The 25,152-nt window shown below is 32.0% G+C and overlaps 1 protein-coding gene across 10 annotated transcripts in view; it reads left to right on the top strand.

Annotated features, from left to right (window-relative positions):
- The window catches only part of ASPH (aspartate beta-hydroxylase), a 118,060-nt gene that overhangs the window by 25,754 nt on the left and 67,154 nt on the right, over positions 1 to 25,152 (top strand). For 5 of the 10 annotated variants that reach the window (XM_085313552.1, XM_085313542.1, XM_085313543.1 and 2 more), the window contains 9 exons: positions 9,311 to 9,355; positions 16,830 to 16,916; positions 18,669 to 18,743; positions 19,241 to 19,402; positions 20,304 to 20,363; positions 21,950 to 22,006; positions 22,534 to 22,578; positions 23,276 to 23,311; positions 24,473 to 24,511. In XM_085313552.1, the coding sequence (XP_085169678.1) occupies positions 9,311 to 9,355; positions 16,830 to 16,916; positions 18,669 to 18,743; positions 19,241 to 19,402; positions 20,304 to 20,363; positions 21,950 to 22,006; positions 22,534 to 22,578; positions 23,276 to 23,311; positions 24,473 to 24,511 (606 nt within the window). The remainder of the gene's footprint in view (positions 1 to 9,310; positions 9,356 to 16,829; positions 16,917 to 18,668; positions 18,744 to 19,240; positions 19,403 to 20,303; positions 20,364 to 21,949; positions 22,007 to 22,533; positions 22,579 to 23,275; positions 23,312 to 24,472; positions 24,512 to 25,152) is intronic. The other 5 variants (XM_085313546.1, XM_085313551.1, XM_085313544.1 and 2 more) reach the window with 4 other exon arrangements.

Here is a 25,152-nt window from a genome sequence, read left to right on the forward strand (position 1 = left end):
AACGTGTTGAAATGTGTTAAGTGTCTCTACTGTAGACTCCTATCTTGAATGTTTCATTAACCTGCACCTAATACTGTTTTGTAGTCTGCATGTGCAACATGTTCACTTTATTTTATTTTATTTATTTATTATTATTTTTTTTGTCTCAACAACCTGTTTTCACCCTTAGCCCACTTTTTTGCTTCTTCCAATATAAACACAGGTTTGTTCTGGTTAGAAGTGGGGGAAATTCTTCCCTCTTCCCCTTTAAAACTTATTTTTCATTGCTTGATCATTCTGTTGTTCTTTGCACAGAATGGAAAAGTTGAAATGTTAGTTATTTAGTAATGACTGTAAAATTGTGGATTTTACTACCCAAAAAGATATCATTTACAATGGCTTGTTTGTATTTTAAACAACAGTGAGATCAGTGTGTCTCTTAGCCCRGATTCTAAGTCCTGGTCTCAAAAGAGTTTTGATGTGATATGCTCTTTCTTCGCTGTTCTGACTATCTCTACTTCAGGCATCTCTGTTTAAGATTTTCTATGTAACTATACGTGAGGATAATAAAAATAAATTTTAATCTCTCCTGATACTGGATACTTGTTGATTTTTATCTATTCTTCTCTATATCCTCAACTTTGGAATTAACTCCTGAGCATCAAGTGCATCATATAGAACGTATATCATAGAAATGATGACTGGTAAGCATGTTAAAAAAAAAACAAACAAGCAAGCAACCCCCCAAAAACCAACTAAACAAAAATGCAGCAGAGTCCTCACTTCTAAGCAAAATCAAAATTCTGCATGATAAAAGACATGTTACCATTAATACTATGTCCGTGCCATGTTTTGTTTAAGAACGGTTTCCTTTTAAATGTTATTCTTGGCTGTTAATTACAAGCTCTCAAATTGTAATAAGATTTTTTTCTTTTTTTTTAAAAAAAGAGTYRAATTGGATAATTTTAAGTAGGAGAAGTCTTACTTAAAACAGCTTTTTAATCAGTAAATATCACAAGAAGATAACTGAATATAAATGAAATTGTTTTAGGATTAGAAAGAATAAAAGAGAAACCAATACTGGCTTCTTTAAAATATTGCAGAATATTGTGCATGTTTATTGTCCAAATTATAGTCTGTACTTTGCAGAATGAAACTTTTTTTTAACATCTTTCTATTCCTTAATTAGCTTTCCTGTAAAGACTGCTGTCTGTGACGTGAGATGTCTTTCAAAGATCCTCCTTTTACAGTTTTCTCTTTCCACCTAACTGCTGTCCTTTTTCTTCTTTTTCTCTTTCCTCTATTCTTGTGTAGGCCTGACCAAAGATGACAGTAATGAAAATATTGATTCCCTTGAGGAAGTCCTTAATATTTTAGCAGAGGAAAGCTCTGATTGGTTTTATGGCTTTCTCTCATTTCTCTATGATGTATTGACTCCTTTTGAAATACTAGAAGAAGAAGAGAGCGAAGCTGCAGATGATGTTGATGGTACGTCACAGAATGAAGGGGTTCAGGGAAAAAAGACTTGCGTTATTTTGGATTTACAGAACCAATGACCRAGAGACTAATTTGATTGGCTTTCAAAAATGTCCATGAAGTCATCAGTCTTAATGTGACAGGAATCTATGGTGTTGAGGGGGAAYTCCTAAATGAATGCTTTAAACATTGAACTAAAATCAGCCATGTAATGTAGTTTCACTAGTTGAAAGTCTTTCAGTGACTCTTCCATTTTTGTGACAGGAAGACAGATACTACACTGTTGTGTAAATATGTAGAATAAAAAGTGCATTTTCAGTTGTGTAGTTGGTTTCTGTATATTTTTGCTTCAATTTGTGCGTTTTGTGCACAAAACTTGCAAAACTAAGTGTAATGACCGCTACTGTTAACAATATAACATTTGTGTTTCTAGCAAACATTAACTAAAGCATTTTGTAACCACCTTGATTGTAAAGTGTTCTYGCATGACTGCATTATGTAAATATATATTTATATGTTAATCCTTAATCATAGACATAACAATAATTCTATGCTATATAATTTTAATAAATAACTTATTTTGTGATTCACTGATTTCTCAGATAGATATTTTTTAACAGTTCAAGTAAAAGCACTTCACTGAAAAGTGCTTGAAAATTTTACAAAATATTATTTTAAAGTTAGCCAACATTTGTTGTATTCAGAAGATACTATGTCATTATACGGTTTATTCCCACTGACTTGTCTGTTTTCAAAATAAGTTTTCAGTCATATCTTTTTATATAGAAATCACACCACAAGGGCTGTCTTGATTTTGTTTCAATTTTTAAGATGGGCCTTTTATGAAAGTGAGAAGCTGTGATTATGTATTTCTTTGTAATGCTGAATATTAAAGATAATTAGAAATTAGAATTTAATGTTGTCCTTTTCTTGCTAAATTCAAAAACTTGATGCAGTTTTTCAAAGTTTAATTGTTTTTCTGTAAAACTATTTTGGAACAGTTGTTCCAAAAATATTTTGTGTATTTTGTCTGCTATCATTAAGTTACTGGCATAGAAAAGGTAGTTTATAATTGTGTTCTTCAATTTATTTTGTGTCCCAAAAGCTCTGAGCTGTCATTTTAATACATGAATACTGTACTCAAATAGTTTATTATTTAAAATTATACAAAATCGTTTGTAAGAATGCCTGCTAATTTTGCTTAGATTTATATCTGTTTATCATATAAGACTTATACTCAAGTTTTAATGCTATTGGATGCAGGCTGAGATTTTAACCTGTTTAAAATTAAATATTTTTTTACCTGCTTTGGCATGGCAATTTTAAAGGAATTTAACCTGCATGTTCAAAAAAATTAATTCAAATACAAGATGGTTCTACCCAATTGTGTTTAAAAAAAAAAAAAAAAAAGTTACGGTATATGTGTAGCAGAAATGTTGCTTCATAAGATCTACATTTGAGCCACAGCATCAGTCACATTTTCTTTCAACTAAATAACAGTTACGATACGATAAAGTTAATAGCACATAACTTGCATATTTCTTAGTGCGGGAGATATGAGGCATAAGGTAAAGAAAAAAATATATATTGAAAAAATGTCTTAGGTTTATGGAATATAATTGAGAAGTTTCTTGTTTCTTAGAAAGTGGAAGAAACTAGCAAAGTATTTGAGATCTAGGGAAGAAAAGCAATTTTTTTTCCTTTTTTTCTTTTTTCTTTTTTCTTCCCATTTCTTTTTTCCTATTTTCCTTTTTTCCTTTTCACGCTCTTTTTTCCCCTCCTCTTCTTCCTGTCCCACCCTTTTCCAGAATGTAATTTTTTTCTCAGAAATGTTTGCTCTTGCCTATTATTTTTCCTGTTGAAAGATAAATCCCCATCAATGGCGAGGAGTTTGACAGCTCTTCCTTGTTGACACTCCTGCCTTTCTTGTTTAGAGCAAAATAGTTTAATTAATTTATTTATTTTTATGTCTTTAATTATGTTAATTGTTACAATGTCAGGAAGGATTTGGCTAGTAAGGGCAGTATTAAGATTCGGATGAATCTTCAGTTATATCAGCATGGAAGCTTTCCAAAAAAGCAATTTAACAGCAGAAAGGTTAAGCTAAGTATGCGAATAAGCAAAGAAATGAAGTAGAACGCAATCGTTCTTTCCAAGTCCCTACAAAATGTATTTGAAGTTAGTTGGCACAATTGAAATCTAAAGTTTTAATCTGAATTGTTGCTTCTATCAGTGATATAAAAGACACTGAAAAACAGTTTTTACAGAAGTCCAGACAACCTCAAAGTTGGTGAGAATTAAAATGATTTTAAAAGGCAAAGTTGCTGCTTTCTGTCTATAATTTTTTGGTATGAGTCCTTAAAGTAGTTAAAAACTTCTAATGCTTGTTCCAAGTTTTCTATGAGGAAGATGTGATGTTTAAATGATTGGAATTTACTAGTTGTTATAGATAAATTTTCTTTTCTTTCTTTCCTTTTTTTTTTTTTTATATATATAATTTATATGAACACAGAGCTCTCATTAGTTACCTTCATATTCCTTACAGGTGATTTAAATTAAATTTTAAAGAGGTGCAGAAGTAAATGTCTATGGCTTGAAAAAAAAGTTGTAGTCTTCCAGTGTGGCCAATTTTTTTGGAAGTATGTGAGATGCTTTTCTCTGCTCTTTTCCAGTGTTGGTAAATGTTTGCTATTTTAACTACCAGTCTTGAGCAGAAGCCAACAGCCTTCTAAATAAATACTGCATTAACATTTGTAGCATAAGCTTTTGCTTGCTTTGTTGTGATACTAATGTAAGCAATGTGTAGGACAAAAACTTTTATATGCATAGATCTGAAATGGCTGAGAACTTATGGAAGGTTTGAACCCCAGATTTCTGTGACCACCTTCAACAATATTTAGTTTGATAGTAAGAGGGTTTTACATGAAAAAGAAAATCAATACTCATACAACAACTTAGAATTGAACAGAATAAACAGAAAAATGTTGAAATTATTAATGCAAGTACTTTTTGTAAGTACATTTTTCTCAAAAAGCTTTTGCTTTTTGAGAGTTTGTTCAATCTCTCACTCTTGAAATTTGTTTCAAAGAGTGTTGTCATTTGTAGGTTTCATTTTATATTAGTTCTGTATTATTAATGCATCTCCAGTGACTGACCTTAGAAGAAATTAAGTTTTTATGACAGTTGTTTGTGCAGGTTACTGTTGGATGGAGGTGTAGAGGAAGAATGCATTGAAGTGTTAGGAGAAATTTCATTTCAGTTCATAAGAGTTAATGATCAGATAGCAAAATCAAAAAAATTTTAAGCCTGATTTAATTAGTATTGAAGGGCAGGATAAAGTTGGTGCATATGGTTTAGGCATTTTGGACATGTCTGTACTATTTTCCCCATTCAGTTGCCATCAGTTGAACAGCTGTCATAATTATGTCACAGCAGTATGAAATCCATTAATTACTGTCTATCTTATGATCGGTTAGGATGACAYCTTCAAGATGAGGCTAACCAAGACAAAAGACTTGCTTATTGGATTCTTATGTCTTCTCGTACAAGATGCAACGTATGTCCGTGACTTCAGAAATGAAAATGCTTTCTGCCGTCTTTCAAAAAAACTGACCCCCCCCCAAACCAACTGTAACGCTGTTCTCTGCTATTCAGAAGTTAACTGAGCAAAGAGTCTCCTTTCTGTCAGCATCAATTCTCACCAAATGTTTCTGTCTTTCATAAAATTTGAAGCAAGCTGTTCAATTTATCTCAATTCAAAGGCCTTGGTTTAAAAAATTAACCACCTATCTTTTAAAAAATGCTTTGTCTCAGCTGATCCTGTCTCCAATTCAGATGTTTCTTCTAAAGTTATAGTTACATAAGGAAGGTATTTAAAAGAAAATTATGCAGTTAAATAAGTAAGATATTTTAAAGCAAATTACTGAGAATAGATCAAGAGTGTTTTTTGCAATTTTTTATGCCAGGCTGTGTGAATGACAAAACTCTCTTGCATTTGGGAGGATTGCAGGCTTGCTATACCTGGCAACTTGTATACGGGTAATAGATAGAAAGAATTAATGTTAAGGTAAGTGGCTTGTAGCCTTCTGTGAGCAAGTTATTTTGTTTAGCAGACCTTGTATACCCAATGTAGAATATTACAAATATAAAGCAGTAGTATAATTATGTGCAGGTGCACAGAGAAAGAATCCCAGATTTTTCTGCCTTGYAGTTTTTCTGGAGAAGATAAAGGGGAGGAGGAGAGAGAAAGCAGGTTGACACCAGCTTCTGCTTACAGATTTGTATTTGATTTCTTCGTTCCTCAATTTTAACATCTTTTGGTATTTTTCTGTGTGATGAGAGAGATTGTGTGTACAAAAAGTAAAGATTAATAGCTTGGGAAAAGCTTGCTGGTGTAACAGCATGAAAATCATTGCACTAGTCTCACATTTGATGGGGTCTTGTGAGTTATGACAGCAGTCTGAACACACGCTCTAAAATATAAAGCTTGACACTTTCTGTTCTATTATCCAGGCTATGAAGCACAAACTGCTGAAGGGTAGCATGCTGCAATCTGTCAGCTGCTTTGTGCTAACTTTGACTGTATGCTTTTTCTGCAGTAATTGTGAAGTAGCCTCTTCCTTTTCACGTGTAAGTGCAGAAGCCACCTTAAATTAACTTACATTTACTACATGATGTTGCAAGTTAAAAAGGCTTAGGCAGRTAGATGTGGTGAAATTGATAAGAAAGAAGAAATTTGTTCATGTGTCAAAGCCTTTTACTAACTTTGAATGGTAAATGTAGTAAAGTGTCTAGTATTACTAAATGAAGAATATAAAACTTGTTTATTCTAGAAACGACTTCAGGTTTCTTAGTTTAAAAAAATACATGAATACAAACTGTCAACATCTTCGAAATAGTGTCCTTAAAAAGATTTTWAGTGCTTTGTGCTATCTATTTTTGTTTTGCAGTGGTTATTTTTCTGATAAAAATAGTATTCATATATTTTTTGTTCTAATGCTGAAATTCTAAAGCTATGATCTCTTATGGGTTCTTTTTGTGGATGTTTTTGAATATTTTTATGAGGGGGGGAAATGAAGGAAACAACTGGATTTTGTTGCAGAATTGGACAGCTTTGTAATATTTTAGCTTTGAAAGCATCAGTCAAGTCAAGATATTTCCTAAGTTTTCTACAATTAAGCACTGCATAAAGAAAACCATTTTGATATGAATATTGTGGGTTTTGTATAGCTTTTGAAAGTAGATCTTTGGAAAATGTTAGGAAAATATCTGAATATATTAACTTGATGTCTATTTTTAATATACTGGCTCAAATAGCATTCATGTCTGACATTGTTCTATATGCGCTTGTAAACTTTTTTTTAGCATTGCTACTACAGGACTTAATTTTAAGATGTAACCAAGTGAAAAAAAAAGTAGGAACTTAAAACTAGATCAAAAAAGTCTTAAGGCACTTGAGTTGTAACTCAGAATGASGGTCTATGAGTTCAGCTGTGAGAGTCATAAAATTCTTCCCAACGGCTTATATGCTGAAAGGGCTCTAAGAGCCTAGATTTTTGCCAATGAGTTTACTAAAGTGCTACGTTCTCATAGATCGTATAACTCAGAATGTTGTTATTTTGGAAAAGCTAAGGTTTTTTACACCTACCTTTTCCTTCAGGCTGGTTGGGATTCGTTTTCCTATATTGTAGTCATCTTAGGGATCAAGTCCGTACATATTATAGTCTTGTGGTTATTACATAATTAAGATTTTGAAATATTTTATTCTAGATATTTTAACAGTAAATGATTCTGTTCATTTTACATTAAAATATAATAAGTATTGATAAGTTACTGAGAGAATTAATGCTATTCATTGTATAAAAAGTAGATTTAAATTAATTACAGCTTGTCTGAATATTTATTAACAAGTGGAACAGCAATAATTTATGATCAAGGTATTTTGTAATCTGCCTTTCAAAATAGTTGGGTTTTTTTTTTTATTTAAACATTACTTCAAATATCTGTTTGGCAATTTTTATGTGCAGAATTCYATAAAAATTTTTGCTTTTCCAGTCAAGACATGGTCTTTAGATCTTATCTTAAAATATCCAGTAGTATTTTATTTTACTATGAAAAAGGAGAGAGCTGGGAACAAATTTAAATATGGCTTTGTTCAGATTAGCTCTCTGAATTTTACTCTTTGTTAATGCATTGAAGTGTAATATGACAGAAAGTTGGGTTCTATTCTTCCTTTTATATGAATAGGTGATTTATTTAATCATAGTTACACACACTTATTGCCTAGAAGCAATAAGGTTGAAAAACTATATTTTTGGTCAAGTTAGAAACTCTGTATCTCATCAGTTATGATAATCTGTGCAGCAGGAGCTCAAGAAGACTTTCATATCCAAGACAGAGTTTGTAGGGAAATTGATTTAATTTTCTTTTTCTTTAACCTGGGCAACCCATTTTAGAAAAATTTTGGCAATAATACCATATGTATGAAAACATATGAGATAGAAATTAAATGTAGCTTGATTACAGTGACATTTTTAACAGATACAATTAAATGTATTATTTGTTAATGTAGATTTTTAAAGAATAATTGTTGAGATGTACTGAGACAGTCCAGGTAGTTGTATATTGTTCTCTGGGAATATGAACTCGAGATACAGATGTCTGATGTAGAAGCCTGGTATGTCTGGATCAGAAGCTTAATGTTGGRACATGTGAATATCTCCTTTTGTTTACCGGAGTGATATATGAATTAGTATATTTAGCGTAGCTTATACTAACTTTTTTGGGCAGTTTTCCTGTAGCGAGCCACCTGATTTTTGTGACTAAGATAGTTGTGTCTAGAGGATTTAGATCTTAAAAATTATGTAGCATGATAATGATAATCCCGTCCCTTTATGGTATTAGAAGGATTAGGCTAATTATCATTCATATTTTGGGGAAGACTTTTACCTTCCACAAGTTGCTGAATGACCTCAGTTTCTGTTAGCTAAAAGGGGAAAGAAGGCAGTCAGCATCTTGCAGTACCTGGCTTTGTCTGTAGAGTAAGGCTTATTTTATATAGAAGTCTTAAGTAAAATAGTAAGCATTTTGATTGAAATGAAATTGCAGCTTCTTTTGGGGATATGAGCAATACCTTTTACAAAATACTTGTTTTTTATTGAATATAGTATTCAAACTGCTAGAACTAGAAATGAAAATAAAGTAAAACTAAATATCTATTTAGTGTTGTGGCCTAAAGGAAGTACTCTCCCTTCCTTTGCTCTCTACATTCTGAGGCTTCCTTCTTAATTATGAATTTTATTCTAATTAGTTTTATAAAATATAGATTGTAATTCATTGTGAGGAAAAAATCACTTTATGCTATCTACAATATGTAGGCACTTGAAGCTCTCTTATTTAATGTATTTATTAAGTATATAAAAAATTATATAGAAATATAAGTTGATGGGTTTGACAGCAAACTGATGCAATACCTACTAAAGAAATCAGCTAGGATAGTGGTTATAACTGCATGGCACCATGCTGTGTGGAGAGAACTAAGCTAGTTCTAAAAAGTTTCATAAGCATCTCAAATAGTGTGCAAGCAAGTATGATGCTTTACTTGGGTTATTGARCCTTGCATCTTAGTACCTGTCTTGGTTTTGCTATTGAAGGTACTATATTCTTAATGAGCAAACATTTGGTATCTCTCCTTAGCAGTGCATTGTGGTATATAAAGATTTTTTTTAATGGCAGATCTGAAAATRTTATATCTCATATATGTGTCTGTGTGTGTATATATGAAAATGTATATCATACATTATTGTTGAACATCACAAGTATATTCATAACCTATTTCCATTTTACAAYGTATCAGGTGAGGAGCCAGGAGGGGTAGCCAAGAAAAAAACTAAAGTCAAAGGTATTTTAATATTCTTTTTGTCAGTGAACCTTAGCAGATATGTCTGAAATGCATGTTTGTGGCAAATAAGGTTATAATAATATTTACTAATATTACCTGTGTTGGCTAATTATGTCCGACAGTGCAGCAAACTATTATCCAATCCATTTTTCAGATTTTTTTTTTTTGTTACTGATTATAATTTAATGGCAACATGAGTGCTTTCCTAACTGGAGATTCTTTTTTTAATTTGTGCAAGCAAACATTTTTACAGCAATTGTCTTTTCTGGCTTATAAGTATTTAATGTTTACTTCTTATTCTGTGTGAAAAAAAAAAGAGAAATTTGATGCATACTCAGGATTTGCTCAGTGCCTAATCTTTTTAGTTATCTTTCATGAATTCATAATACTATTATTTTCTTGTAGTCGGACTTGAGTACCTTAATTTCTGCTTAAGTCTACGCTTTAATAGTTTCAACCATTTCATTCTTACGGGAAAAAAAATAGGTAAAGTTCAGGAATTCTTCACACAAGTAATATTATTTGTAGGGTTGGTCATCTTTATTTTTCCAAGCTTAAAGCAAGATAGTTTGAGACCAATTTATTGCATATACTTGAAGATCTCTTTATTTGAGTTAGTGTTTATTTAATATATATAAAATTGTATAAAAGTTTAAGTTGGTGTACTTGAGAGAGAACTGGCACAATGCCTACCAAAGAAATCAGCTGGAATAGTGGTTATAGTATAGTTTCATTTAAATATAAAATTATTAGAAGAAACATGTAATACATATGTTCTATTTATATATCTTATAAATGTATATATAATTTATAAACATGTATGAATATAAGAAATTAATCCAGTTTGTAATTAAATGGCTATGAAAACAACAGGCATTTAGTGTAACAAACAGACTAAGAAGTAATTAGTCCAAGCAAAGCATTCTACTCCCAGAWGAACACCACCTTTGCTACGTCTTGACTTTTAAAACATGCTCAGTTATCTCCGCACACCATGTTACTATGTAAAGAATGCAGTCTATTTGTTACATTAAACACACTTAGTCTACTCTGTGTTTTTTTTTTTTTCCCTAGCAGTATGTGAAAAATACTTTTTTTGTTTGTGATAGGAAATCACATTAGAGAGAAAATACATCTGCTGGGGAAAGCTCTCATGTCCATCTAAATTTTTCGTAGCATCTTTGCATGCAATTTGCAATTTTTACCTTTTGTTCTGCATTGTGCTTGATATGACTTAGGGAAAATTGTGTGTTTCTAAGAATTTAATAAATGTCATTTAACCATTCATTCTTGTGCTTTGGTTTATTTTTCAAAGATGTTTGATACACRAGTGAAGAACTGTTGTGATGTATTTTCCAAATGCTTTATGTAAAAAATAAAATAAAATAAAAAAAATTGTGATTTTTAACTGTTTGAACTGTAGAGTTGAATTGTTAATTTCATAGAAACATTGCACAGCTGTTAGCAGCAGTTGTTGAGAAATGTCACTTTAATGCTCTTTACCTAAACTGACTCCAGTTGGTCTCGAAAGAGCATTTGTCTGAATACAAACAGTTACTGTATTTTATATTTCAAAACTATTCTGGGGAGTATTGCTGGTACTGTGACAATATTTTTCAATAGTGAGCAAAGTTAAAGTGAATAACAGCTTTTAAATTTTAAGAATGCTGTTCTGACTTGTTCTGTTGGTGTATTATACTGCATCACAGCCAAATGAATAATATAAATTAAATAGAGAAAATAAGTACAAGAGAGACAATACGTAGGTAAAAAAAAAAAAATAATAGCACCGTAGATTGAAAAGCAAAGATAGAAGAATTGTTTTATCATTATTACTTTGATTTCATTGAAAATGATTAAACCAAATTAAACAACAACATTTTTGCAGTTGACTTAATTCACAAGGATATTATTTCTTTATTCTTAAGTATATTATATTTGTGTTTTTCTATTTTTTAAAATATGTATAAAAATACATTTCAGCATTCAGCCTAATCTGAGATAACAATATCTGTAAAATATTGTAGTGTAGGTTTGGGTTATTATAGCACTTTCATTTGTTGTTCTAGTAAACTGAAAAAATTGTGAATAAATTTTCTTTTGGATATGTTCTTGATGTTTCTAGACCCTACAATGRTCATACTATTATCAAAGATTCAAAAAATGTGGTTTTCATGCTCATAGATAAACTGTTGTTAGCATTCTGAAGAAGTAAGTTAACAGTAAGATAATAGAGGCATGTCTTTTGGTAGTTCAGTGCTTTATTCAGATGCAATTACAGTAAGCTAAGGTTATTGGATGACTGCATGATGTGAGATATTGCTAAAAGTCGAAGATGATACAATTAATTATTTACAGCTTAAGTAGTTAAACACATTTAAACTGATATTTAACAAACATTATAAGCAAGATGATCAAAGCTTGCAGATAGTTGCTCAAAAACATATTCTCTGATGTAAAAATGGTTCTCTTATTGAACATTTCCCTCTTTTTAAAATGAAAAACTAAAAAGTAAAAGAAGCCAAAGAACCAGTCAAGAAAGTAAAGGAGAAGCAGGAATCCAAGAAGGATGAAATCGAAGATGAGGAAGAAAAAAAGAAAGCCAGAAAAGGAAAAGATGCTGCTGATCGAAAGGAGAAGAAAATTGTTGAGATGGATAAATTAAAGAAAGATTCTGACAAGATTAAAAGAGACAAAGGAAAGGAAAAGGAAAAAGGCCTAGACAAAAATGTAAAATCCAAGGAGACTACCAGAAAATCAGCCAGTGAAAAGGATGGTGCTACTCAGGTGGGAAAAGACAAAGAAACAAAAAAMATAGCTAAAAACCCATCCAAAATTTCTGAAAGCTCAGCAAAGGAAGACAAGAAAGAAAAGAAATAAACAGAGTTCCCATTGTGCTAAGTAGGAAGAGAACTGAAGGATGAGAAATTCAGTGTATTTATAGGAATATGGTAAATATAGCAATAAGAAGATCATGTTTTGTAGAAATGATAAGTGTGAACAAAGGTTACATATAATAATATAATTGCTTTTTGAAAACTGCTACACATGTACTGGCATTGTTAAAAAAAAAAAAAGGAAAATGTCTACTGTGAAAATCAAATATGTATATATGTTAATGTATCTTGGCTAACTGTATGTGTATTGAAAACAAATATCAGATTGATGCCAGTTACTTTTAAGCACACTCTCAATCTAAATCTGAAAACTTTCTTTTCTTTGTATRAAAATGCTATTTTCTTGGTGTGTATCAAGTACAAGTTTAAAAGCAAACAAGGATTAGCTGGACACGTACAGTGAAAATCTGACATATGTTTTTCCCAAGAAAAAAAGGTATTAATGGAACATATTGTCATAGGATGATAGTAAGGAAGTGTAAATTACTCTCTGCTAAACTTTGTTGCCCTAAGTAGACTGATAAAACTATTTTAAGTTGGTTTGAGTGTCTGTGTAGTATTGCATTTAGCTCTGTGACTTCAGTGTATACTCAGCCAAAGTGCTACTACACCATTTTTATGGACCCTTTGACAGTATATTCTGCCTCTTTTTTYTCTTTGTTATCTTTTGGTCTGAACTTCATTAACTCTTCAGTTTACTGTGGCTGGGTTTTCCAAATAATTCAACTGTTCAAAATCAGAGTCAGATTTTTCAGAATTGCTTTTTCGTTATAGCCATCTTCCACCCTAAGCTTCTGGTTAATGCTAATAAAAATTAGACTGTTGCATCATTAGTGGATAATGTTGTGTTTCATTCRTATTTAAAGAAAAGTGGTGTTCTTTTATTTCTGTATTCTAATTGAACTTGATTAGAGAACAGCTATWAAGATTATTTTCTTCAAACAACACTTTTCAAATACATGACACTTCTGAAAGAAAAGCCCTATGTTAATTTGCTATTATTATCGTCTATATTTTTAGCAATGAGGAGTGATTTATCCAGCAGTCTAATTAGAATAAATAAGAAATATAAATAAGAAATGTTACAAAACATTTCTTCAGAAGGATTTATCCTTCAGGATGTTATTGAATCTATACTTGATTTCTTGTTTATTKAGGAAAGGAATATTTTCTAATTTTACTAGACAAATAATGTTGCTTATTTTGAAACATTAATTGCCCAATAAAATTACAGAAGATTCAGAATAAAATTTGTGATGACAGTTGGAGATTTTTATGTAATATTACATATTTTTTTAAAGAAAATAAAACAATGAAGTAGACCTAGAGTGTATGCATGTGGGTGATGATAAGATAAAATCCTGAAGGTTGATTCCTATGTGCTGTTCTTGGTTCTGCCTTAATTTGCTGTATAAAACTGTTGACAATGCATGTATGCTGATACAGCACATACACGTGTCTCTAAGATGCTTTGATCCCTAAGTTTAAAAGATGTGTAGCAGGGTAAGATACAATCTGATTTCTTAAGAGGAAACTTTTTAAAAATAAATAAAAGCAGTAGCAAGCAGTAACAGTACCTTAAGATTCTTGCTCTGATAATTGAAAGAATTGATGTATTGAACTACTTTCCAAACATTTATATATGTGGGAAGAAGGGGAAAAGATGTGTTTTATGAACATTATAATGTTGAAGGAGCCTTTTGTTTAAAAACAATATAAAAATTTGTTGCCTTCAGGAATTATATTTGATAAATGCCCCTGTGTTATGAGTTTTATTTCTAAGTTTCAATGATGATAAAGATATATTTATTCATCTTTGCTCTATTTGGTATTGAGATACTTATTTGATAGAGGAACACTAAAATCGTAGTTCTTCTCAAGGGTGGTGGTAGAGGGATATAGTTTATGTCACATTTTTTTTTCGCTAATGCGGCAGAAATTGTAACTGTTTGGGGAGTGAAATTTGGAATGAATTTCTAATTACTRTATATTCATGTATATGACGCAAAGTCTGTCTGGTTCTAAAATAGTTCCTTTTTCAAAGAACATTTCTTTTGAGCTGCACTGTAAGCTATACAAATAGGCACATAATAAAATGAGATTTTTGCCCAAGAGATTTGTTGTGCTGCTACATATCTCTGTAAAATATTCTTGTCATTCAATTTAACATGGCAAGTTACCAACTAAACTCAAAAAATGCACAAAAAGTAAAAACTGAGTGTAGCTTTATTTCCATATCAGATGAAAGATTATCTCGCAAAAAACACGTGACATAGCAGGTTTGAATAGGAAACAGCGAGAAACACACATTTGATAGCTGGCCTATAAAATACCAAAGCAAAAGTAAGAAATGTGCAAGGTAAACAAGCATTTGCTCGTCACTTCTTTTATGCACTGTAAGTGCTTGCTTGTTGTGAAGGACTGAATATCTTTTGAAATGCTTTGAATAAATTTATTGTTTGTGAAGCAGAGGATGTGGTTGTCTTAAAATGGAGATGAGGGTTATCAAGAGGTTATGGGCTCGGTTGTGTATATTAAAGACGTGTATATTATAAGGTAGTAATTGGATGTGTGAAAGTAGTGTGGCTGTTTCTACTCTTCCAGATTCTGAAGTCAGAGAATGTGGCTAATAATTATTAGCTTTTTTTTTCTCCCAAATTCTGTATTTAAAACTGATTATAGAATGAAGTAACTTCTCACTCTTTTAGTCATTAGTATTACAGCAGCAAAAGGTAAATGCAAGTTTTGCCCAATATATTTTTGAGTATTCTTTTAATGAGAAAGGAGAAAATTGGCAAAGAAGAAAGGTGTAGATTTGTCTTTTTTTTCCTCTAGCTTCTGATCTTGACTCTATAGTAGTGGGCTCTTAGTTATGATACTTTTTAAAAATACTTTTTTAAGGTAGTTTAAATAATACAAAAAGTGAAATTAGGATTAATTWATTTTTCTCCTGTTCACGTTACATGTGTAGGATAGTGGAATAAATRTATGTGCTTGTCACAGTTCATAAAATAATAAAATCTCTATAGTTTACAGAAAGTTGCTTTGAGGCACACCAGTCATATTTGTACTAAGATATATCTGACTCCAGCAGGGACTTAATAACATACACTTTTTAAACTTTAGTGCCTTGAAATACAATACTTATGCTGTTTCACTTACAGTACTTTTTACAAGAGTCTTGGCAGCAGAATAGTACTCACAGTGTAGCCTCTTCTTCTTAAATCATTATAATTCAATTCATTTCTTTGCATACTACTGTCAAAAACTGTTCTGTTTTTCTTTTTTCTCTCTTCCTGAAAAGGGGTGCTGTTTGTTTATTTAGGAAAGCATCTTTAGCTTAATTGACCTCACAACTCATATTTAAAGTTGAATGTAGGAAAACCATCATAGGATCTCAGGAGAATTCTGTTTGGAAGTGACTTCAAGAGGTCTTTGTCCAACATCCTGCTCAAAGCAGAGACAAATCAGAGATAAGACCAGGGTACTCTGGGCTTTGTCTMGTCAGATCTTGAAAACCTCYAAGTATGGAGACTGCACAACCTCTGTGGACAGCCTGTTCTGGTGATGAGTGTGCTCACAGGGAAAAACTTTTTCTTTATATCCAGCCAGAACCTATCTTGTTTAAATCTTGAATCCTTCTTAAAGGATGACTGAAAGGAGGATTAGGTTAGCATCAATAAACCTTCCYGAGGATGTGATATCTTAGGCTATGGCATAATCTCTCAAGCTTTTCACTATGCTTTCTGAAACTAGGGCAGTAAATTAATGACCAGCTTAATCTTGGACAGATATTTATCTGAGTAAGATGTAGATTACCTTTATCTCTTACCTTGATGTTGATAATTGTTGTCATTGCTTGCTTTTTGTCATGTTTTGGTCCATAAAGTCTTAGTGGTATAAATAGTAAGCATCTTGGTGGCAGAATTCCATCAGTCCTACTTTTCTTCTGTACTAACTCAAGAGTTAAAAGAAATGAGAGACTGAGATTACTTGATTTTGAAGACAAAGTTAGATCTAAAGATTTCTTTACAAATTCCTATTTAAATCTTGGAAGGTCTGATAATCTATCATAATGACCAGTACCTTGTAAAGTTCAAGTCAGTTATTCATAAAAGCATATATAAAATTATTTGCATATAGGCATATGAAGCACTGTTTTCCCCAAAGGGAAGAATGGTGATTAAAAAAAAAAAAAACCCAAACTCCAAAAACCCTACTGTATACTTTTCTTATAAATACTGAACAGACCCTGAGAGCAGCATAGTAATTTGTTTAGTTACTTTGAACTAGACACAGCTGCTTAAATTTCTATATAGTTTTTCTCATTATATTTTTTTTAGGTCTTTAAAATATGTATCTGACTGTACTATCTGACTATACCTTAGTCTTTATATGCATTTTATCAGGATGGCCCTGTAGTAATGATTTATTGTTTGGATACCTTTTGAAGTGTTTAATGTCAATTATTTTTTCCTTTGTTATTGAAATAATTGAAACAAGATTGTCTCTTTCTTAATATATAATTGAATCAAAACACAAAACCCTGAAGTTAACTTTGTAACTGAAAAATGCAGGCCTTAAAGAAAGATCTGTCCCAGCACAGCCAACATCACCAGAATCTGAGGAGACCACTGAGCCTGCTGAGCAGTTTGTTGAATCAGGTAAGGCATCTGGTAAACCACAGATGAAACAAAAGACACATTGTTTCATTTGAACTATGATTATGTTTCCTCAGTATCCTATTTTTTATTTGGGTAGAAATACAGCTCTCACACTATTGCTTTTATGTGGTGCTTATATACTATAGTTTATTTAACTGGAGTCACAGCTAGTAACTTTATGTAAATCACCAACCACTGAAAATTTATGGCTTACATGTTTAGAAGGCACTCATCTGAGCTTTCATGAATACCAGTGGAACAATATCACATCAGATAATTTTATGCTGGTGTACAGTTGTATGTATATATACAACAGTATACCCAATCGGAATGACAGCAGCTTTTCCACATTTGAAAAATAAATAAATAAARTTTGTAAGATCAGTCACCTGCTTGGGGAAAAGGTGTAGGGGGGAAATGCTACCATTTGTATTCTTTATTTTAATTTTTGTACCTGCTTGTAAGATCAGTGGGCTCAACCTAAGCAGATGAAAAATATAGAAGCAGTTGTACAATGATTGTTTTTATTCCTGTATGAGTATTTACCACAACAAAATTGATATGACAAATTTTGTAATTTTAGTAATAGCACTGTTCTCATTTCCTGAAGTGATTTAGCAACAATCAAAAATATTTTGCTATTGTTTATTCAAGCACTTTTGTATTTCTGTAGAATCACTTGGAAAGATTATTCAAATGTTCACTTTTCTACTAAAACACTATCATAAATACAGTAAATTTGGTGCCTAGCGTTGAAAAATCACTTAAACATTTWAAAAAAAGTAAAATAAGCTCAAGAGGAATGCCAGTAAAGATAATTTTATATGTCAGCTTTCAGATATGTGATACACATTTTGRTATGAATGAGACTATATTTTTTCCATTTCTTGGAAGAACTGCRTCCTACTAGATGTTTATATGAATCTAAACACGATAACCCATAAAAGTGGAGCACATGATTAATTAACTGGAATACATAGTTTGTTTTTAAAGACTTGAATTACTTTCCTTTCATTATCATTTATAAAATGTATTCAATTTAAGGTGTCATTTTTATATGTTTACATAATTAATGCCATTACAGACCTTTATTTTAAAATTGTGATTGTTTTTACATACCATTGCATTTTTGGTGTTAATTTTAGGAGATTTATATGAAGGCAACAGTTTACCAATTCCTGTTATGTTCTGGGCTTGTGTGTTAAGTGATGTTCGCTTGACCCTGAAATCAGTCTGGAATTTCTTCTGCTATGAATTGCTTGGAGAAATCCTTGTTATTGGAATACTAGTATCTAGTCTCCCTATGTATAAAATAACCAAACCTCCACTTATGAAACTGATATTTTGTTGTCAAACTATGGCATGCTAAAGCTGCTGCCTAATTTGTAGGAGGGTGATGAATGAAAGTGTTTGTAAAAAAAATTACTCAGGAGAGAATCCTTGGTAGGAGTAGTTATCTGAAGTAATGAATGTTATTGCCACAGAGAAAGATACGTACAGAACACCCACTGTAAGTAGCTGTAAGTTCTTTCAGTTTGTCTTTAGGAGTTTTATTAGAAATTGATGCAATACTTTCAGAATTGAAGAGCAAACAAAACCAAAATGCTTTTGTAGTTGTGTGAATTTCAGAGATTCATGAAATAAATCAATACAGAGCCTTATGAAATGAGACTACAAAAAGTTCAAGCCATGAGCTAATGTACCGACTTTGTCTTTTGCACTTATCTCTACTGCAACTTGTAATCCTTTCAGAGCACAAGAATGCTGAAGTAGAATTGGAAGAGGAAATTCAGTCTGTTCTTCAGGAAGCTCTCCATTCCCAGTCTGGTATGCATTAACACTTACATATCACTGAAGAATTTATAAATACTGTCCTAGGCTAGACAAATCTTAAATTCTATTTTTAGCACTCAAAATACTTGTGCCTGCACAGAAAGTCCTAATGAACGGATTTGTAATTCCTAAGAAAATTTTAGAAAGTTTAGTCAGCAAATACTATTACTATGCCCTATTATTCAAGAGATGTTGGGTAGCAGCAGCTCAGGTCACTCAATTAATTGACAAAATCATCCTTAAAATACTGTATATACCACCGGAACCACAGGTAAACAGAGACGTTTTTACTTTTTCTTTTCCACATGAATGATTCTGACACTGGTGAGTCAATGCAGATATTTTGCTGTAAGGGGCAGATGATTTGTCTGCCCCTGTCCCCTTCAAGGAGTAGCTGAAAAATGTTAAAGGCGTGCTGAAAGCTCAATTATCACTCTTAATAAAATTTACCAAGTAGTTAGTATTGTTTAACATTCTGTATTATTAATTAGGAGAGAGACATGAAGATGTAGATGAAAGCATAAACGACCAGTGGCATGTGAAGGAAGAAATACATGAAGAACATTTTGAAACTCCTAAAGCAGATGACTTGCATGAAGACTTAGAGAATGAAATGCTAGAAGCATATGAGTTGCCAGACTCAATTCAGAAAGGTACGGAGTCTGTCTCTGGGCTTGCTATTTTATAAACTACATTTTAAAAGTATATTTGCAACAGCCTTTTGTAGACAGTCCTGTTTGCACTCTGCATTCCTTCTGATGTGGCTCTGTAAGAGAATGCTATGTTTGAACTGTATTATAAGTCCCATTGAGAACATAACAGCTATATCCTGCTGCCCTGAAGCATTGACAGGGTGAAACGAACTTATTTGTCATTAAAATATTAAAGCAGAATTGTCTAGTCTAAAACCAGGTTAGGGAAAAGTATTTCTGGTAAGATGCTTTAATCTGTAGTACTGAAAATTTTGTATACCTTAAGACATGTTTTTGTTAAACTCATGCAATGGGTGTCATCTAAAAGTTTTGATTTCTAGAAGTAAACTGAGATTATTAGTTCATGACTGCAGTACTTCTTTTCGGTCTATTATACTTGCTTGTTTTTACATCTCTTCCTTTCATCCATGGTGCAAGTTAAATTAGAGGAATAGATGAGACATTCGAATTCTATTTTTTTTTTGAATCATTAGCATGATTATTAAGAATGCAAAAGTGAATATATTTTATTTTCTTTGCACTTGGAGTTTCATACAGGTGAGCATTGTGCTTTGAATTAGAACATTCTGTGGGGAAAGTTGTCTTTATTTGAACAAATGTGTATTCAGTACACACATATTCAGTATACACATATACACTCAGCATGATGTGTTTTTTCTTTTCTTTCAATTTAGAAAATATCTGGGATTAAATTTCTAATTTCTGGGATTAGAAGAAATTTACTTAGAATGTCTGCTTAGAAATTTGACTCTATCCTTCCATAATTTTTTGTTACACAGTGTGCAGAATCATATATTGATTTATATTTTTTAAAATATGTAAATATATCTTTGTGTCTCAGACACTGATGTTTTAGTAGATGATCTTGGAGCAACGGAGCCTGAAAGATATGAAGTTCCAGGTATAATTCTGTTCTTTTTTTCAAACTATGTAATACTAGTTTTGTGCCTTAATGTAGCAAATGATATAAGAAAGCAAAAAAGAAACTGTTCAACTGATTTAGTAAATACATAATTTAGAAAACACTTTTTGCCTCAAAACTGCTGCTCTTAATTGTCTTGGATATTTTTACTCTGAGAGAATTTGCTATTGCAAATACTGCTATAAGGAAGTGAGTAATAGGTGTGAAAACTTTGCTTTCAGTAATGCAAGAACTTCATCTCTCACTTTTTTCTGTGTTTCTAGCTGTTATAGATGTATGTTTAGGACCCAGATAAACAGATCTGTGATTGTATCTAAAAATGTAGGAATGAGCTTTACTGCTCATATTACTCTGTCTTTTTTTCTACAATGCTAAAATTCTTCTGGGCATTGTTCTTGTCATCAGTTAGAGATTTGTCTTCTTACTTGAAGCCTTGCTGTCATCCTCTGAATGCATAGCTTTCCATCTAGACTCCTTGTTTTTTTATGGACAACTACACTATCAGAGAGTCAATCAGGACCAAATTCTTCCTAATGAACTATCCTTGCACTGGTTTCTGTACATACTAATTGATCTTAATGCTTTTTGGAATTTTGCCTGGACTAATCCAGTAAGCATCTAGGCTTCTTCATGCTACACTTGATACCATATAGGAATTTTCTTATTTTTCTTCCATTAGTCCCTCTCTCCCTGCAGTCGTACCTAACATATAAAAAACCACAGAGATCTATTTATGAACTTCAAGTGGATATTATATTACAGTTTCTCTATTATCTGAAAAGTATTTTCTTTGGGATAKTAGTAATTCTCTATAGTACGCTCAAGCCCTTCTCATTTACTTGAAATATTGATTTCAGTTTGGACTAGGCTTACTGTCTTTGACTTTGGCTTTGTTTCTGTTTGATACAGCTAAAACTGCTTGTTTCTATTTTTATGAGAGTACTGCTTTCCAGCTACCAGTTTGGAATCCATACTTCTACACTTAAGAAAAAAGAGTAGTTACTTCACCTTCAGTGCCATGTGTTGTCTGGTGCAAACTATTGAGTGTAGTTACAGCATCTCAAAGAATTGCAAGCACAGAGGAAAAGAATCTAAATTTTTAGCTAATCTTTGAAAATCTGTGATACTATAAATTAATGTACTTTTTTTCCAATGTCTGTTTTCTAGCTACCATAGGCAGTGGCTGTTCTCTATAGATAAACACTAGTGATTCTTTCTACACATTAATAAAGAAGATACTTAGAATTTTGAGGATAAAGGAAGATTGTATTTTTGATTCATATGAGGAGAGCCATTCAAAAATCTTCCTAGCAACTCATGGCTTTCATGGGCTTAGTTTTTGTACCGAAGATATATAATAAGACTGGAAGAGAGAATGGTCCAAAATTTTCCATTGGAATGATGTATGTCCAGTTGCAAAAGTCTGTTTGTAAGGTTTTAATTGGTCAATTTTCAACTAGATCTATACTGAAGAGCTAATTTTAGCTTTGAAAGAACAAATTGTGGATGGAAATTAAAATGATAGAATGCTAAAGAAGTATTGTTTATTCATTTTTAATTTACAGTTTCATATGAATATGATACAGTTTTGGGAAACACAGTAAATGAGCCAGAAGTTCCAGGTTTGTAAATTTTCATAACTTCAAATTGGAATGTTATCACTTACGCCTTTTTTTATAGTGCTTCAAAGTCATGTGTTGTATTTGCTATACAGTCACACTTTATTTTCAAATAGTTTTTCAGATAGTTTCAAAAAGCTCTAATTTTTTCAGTACTAGTCTTGCAGCTGTATTGCCATTACAATTGTGAACACAACACTCCGTGAATCCAATCCACAGGAGCTTATGTGGGCTTTATTTTGTTCTGTGAATAGTTTTATAGTCTAATCAATGGGGCCAAGTCCAACTTACATTCTCGAATTTAAGCCTTATTATAAATACATATAAACTTATTATATTGTATGACTTTTGGTTGTGTTTGCAATCCAGTTGTCACTTTCAAACAAAACATTGTGGTATTAATTCAAGTGTATTCAGTTCTGTGTTATCTGTGAACTAAGTAGTATGTGACATTTTAACTTCTCATATGCTTTGTAGCTATTGCATAAAAATTTGATTAGAACATAAAATATTTAATATTTTTATTTAAGATGACACTGAGCTAATGCCAGAAGATGCTATTGAACATCACACAGGTACGATCTAAAATCTTTTTTTCTTATGAAAGGAACTTACTTTGACCTTTTTTCCCCAAACTAAGCCAAAGAAAAAAAATGGAGCCTGTAATTAGTATCAATTTCTGAGTAAATCATTCCATGTATATTTTTGTTTACATTCTCAAAAAATGCAAAGACTTACATGCATGCTACTTTTCTGTAATATGAGCCAAATATATTTTAAATTGCATAAAATGTTTCTGTAGATAAAATGTATTTAGAATTTGCCTAAAACATTGACGCTACTGTGTATAAGTGTTAGGGAATAAGTAATGTCTTTCAAAATAAACAAAAAAAACCCTCAGCCCTCCCAAAAACAAAGCATTTCAAATTATCTTGGTAAATCTTGCAGTATATAGAAATGACTTACAAGTATTTCTATTATGAAATGTAGATAATTTGTAGATCATTTAATGAATTTGAATTTTATGAGAAAAGCCTGCTGAATTTGCTGAACCTTATTTTTAAGTCTGTCTTGTGATGCTGGAAAATGTTTCATTTTTTTCCCCAAAAAATCTTTTAAAAAGTTCAATTCTTAATAGTAAGTTTTATAATATTGTAAAATGCAATATATTTTAATAGTTTTTCTTGTCTTGAATAAAGTTGACACTATTATTTGTGTATATTTGTCTTTAAAATTTAATGAATTTTAATATTGATACATACTTTTTAACAGAGGACAGAGTACATGGGGATTATAATGAAGAACATGGTATGGAAACTTATCTTTAGTGAAATGATAGTATTATTACTCTTTTTTCATGATATTATTATGAAAATCCTTAATTAATTTGAAATTACTTTGTCTTAACATTTACTGGACTTTCCCGTTACTTTGTAAGTTTTCTGAGTCTGTTTTTTAACTATTTCTATACTATTCCAAATTTCCAAATTCTCTGATTAGACTGATGAATATGATAAGTAGTTCCATTGATTTTATAAAGAGAAAATTCTGAGATAGCTGACTGTCAAAAAATGTATTTCTTGGCTACTAAATTGCCAGACTTTGACCCTTCCCATAAAAACATACTTTTATCCATATGGATAATGAAACAGGTTTGCTCATTTTTCTGGAGAAGAGAGTTTTGTAACACCTGTTTCTAATGCCAGAAAAGAAGGCATGGAGGCCCCACCAGGAGATCTGAAATTCTTACTCTCAAATATAAAGCTTCTGCTCTTGACATTAGCTTCAGAACTGCAACACTTCCGTTAGAAGAAATGTTTTGAATCTCCAGATGCTAATGTCTTAGAAATCAGCAGAAGTAAAAACTTCTCTATTCTAGAGTCACTCTATATTCTGAATCTCTATCAGATCTATTTCTGCTGTTATGGCAGATCCTCTGATGTAGTATTTTCTGCCAATCCTAATGCTCCCTAGAATTCACAGCAAGCTGAGAAAGCTGGGAGGGCAGTGCCGACATGATTGACTGTCCTGACGTGACCAGAGCAGTTCAGGTTTTGTTCTGACTCTTGCTGTGTATGCCTTGGTCCTTGATTCAGGACAGAAACCGCATAATAGGATTCCAGCTGACAGTGAATTTTCACTATCTGATTTTCTGATTGATCTCTCTCCTCCCCTTGATCTGCCTTCYCACCCCCTTCTCCATTTCATTTGTGCAGGTAGATATGTCAAAACTTTAGCTTTATGTTCACATTTAGTATTTATTTGTGGAATTCCCATTAAAGGCTCCAGTAAGGTTTAGTGCATCTAGTCAGGCCCCAAAACTAGAGAAAGTATCTGAGAGCATTACATTTATCAGTAAARAAACTAATTAGATGTCTGACATCCAAACTTATCAGATAGGCCATAGTTATTTTTAAGATATGTTGTGTAAGTCAGCCACTCGGAAACTTTACTGTTCTTTCCTTTCAGAACCAAAACATGAAGAGGAGACTGGGAGTGAAGATACAGGTATGGACARTATATCTATAGGTGACATTTAGAAAATCTTTGTTTCATGTGTAATTAGAGTGGAAATATATCTAAAATAAATGTTCCTGAAGTATAAATATTAATTTTAAAGATTAGGGTTTTTTAAAATAAAGATAGCATAAAAACAGTGAACTTCATTTTGCCATTTCTATACTCCATATGGAGTATGAAATCTGTGTTATATTTTGTCACAATGTATTACCAGCTATGGAGAAGATGCCTTACAGTGTCTGTAGTATATGGTTAGGTCTTTAACTAGCATTCTCAAGAATACATCTTTAAGGTCTCGAGGCTGCAGTATGGTACAAAATGGAGATCTAAGTTTCCTGGAGGTATGGAGAAAAGAGGGTATATGGGGCTTTCTGCAAGCATTTGGAACACAGTAGTTTGCCACAGACCTTCACCCTGCTGGCTTCCCAGAAGCCTTGCTATAACTTTGTAACTGGAGCTTATGGCCTGAAGTTCACAAAAAAAGCATTTTGCAGAAAGTGTATTCAAATTTTACAAGCTGCCAATAGTATCTCTGCTTTGATGGATACTTTTTGCTGATGCCTCTGTCTGACTAACAGAACTACTACAAAATATAAGATTTAATTTACATCCCTCCCTCTGGGCCCTAT

Source organism: Rhea americana, unplaced genomic scaffold (genome assembly GCF_003343005.1).
Source record: "Rhea americana isolate MKP2758 unplaced genomic scaffold, rheAme1 scaffold_39, whole genome shotgun sequence".
In the NCBI taxonomy this organism is placed as follows: domain Eukaryota; kingdom Metazoa; phylum Chordata; class Aves; order Rheiformes; family Rheidae; genus Rhea; species Rhea americana.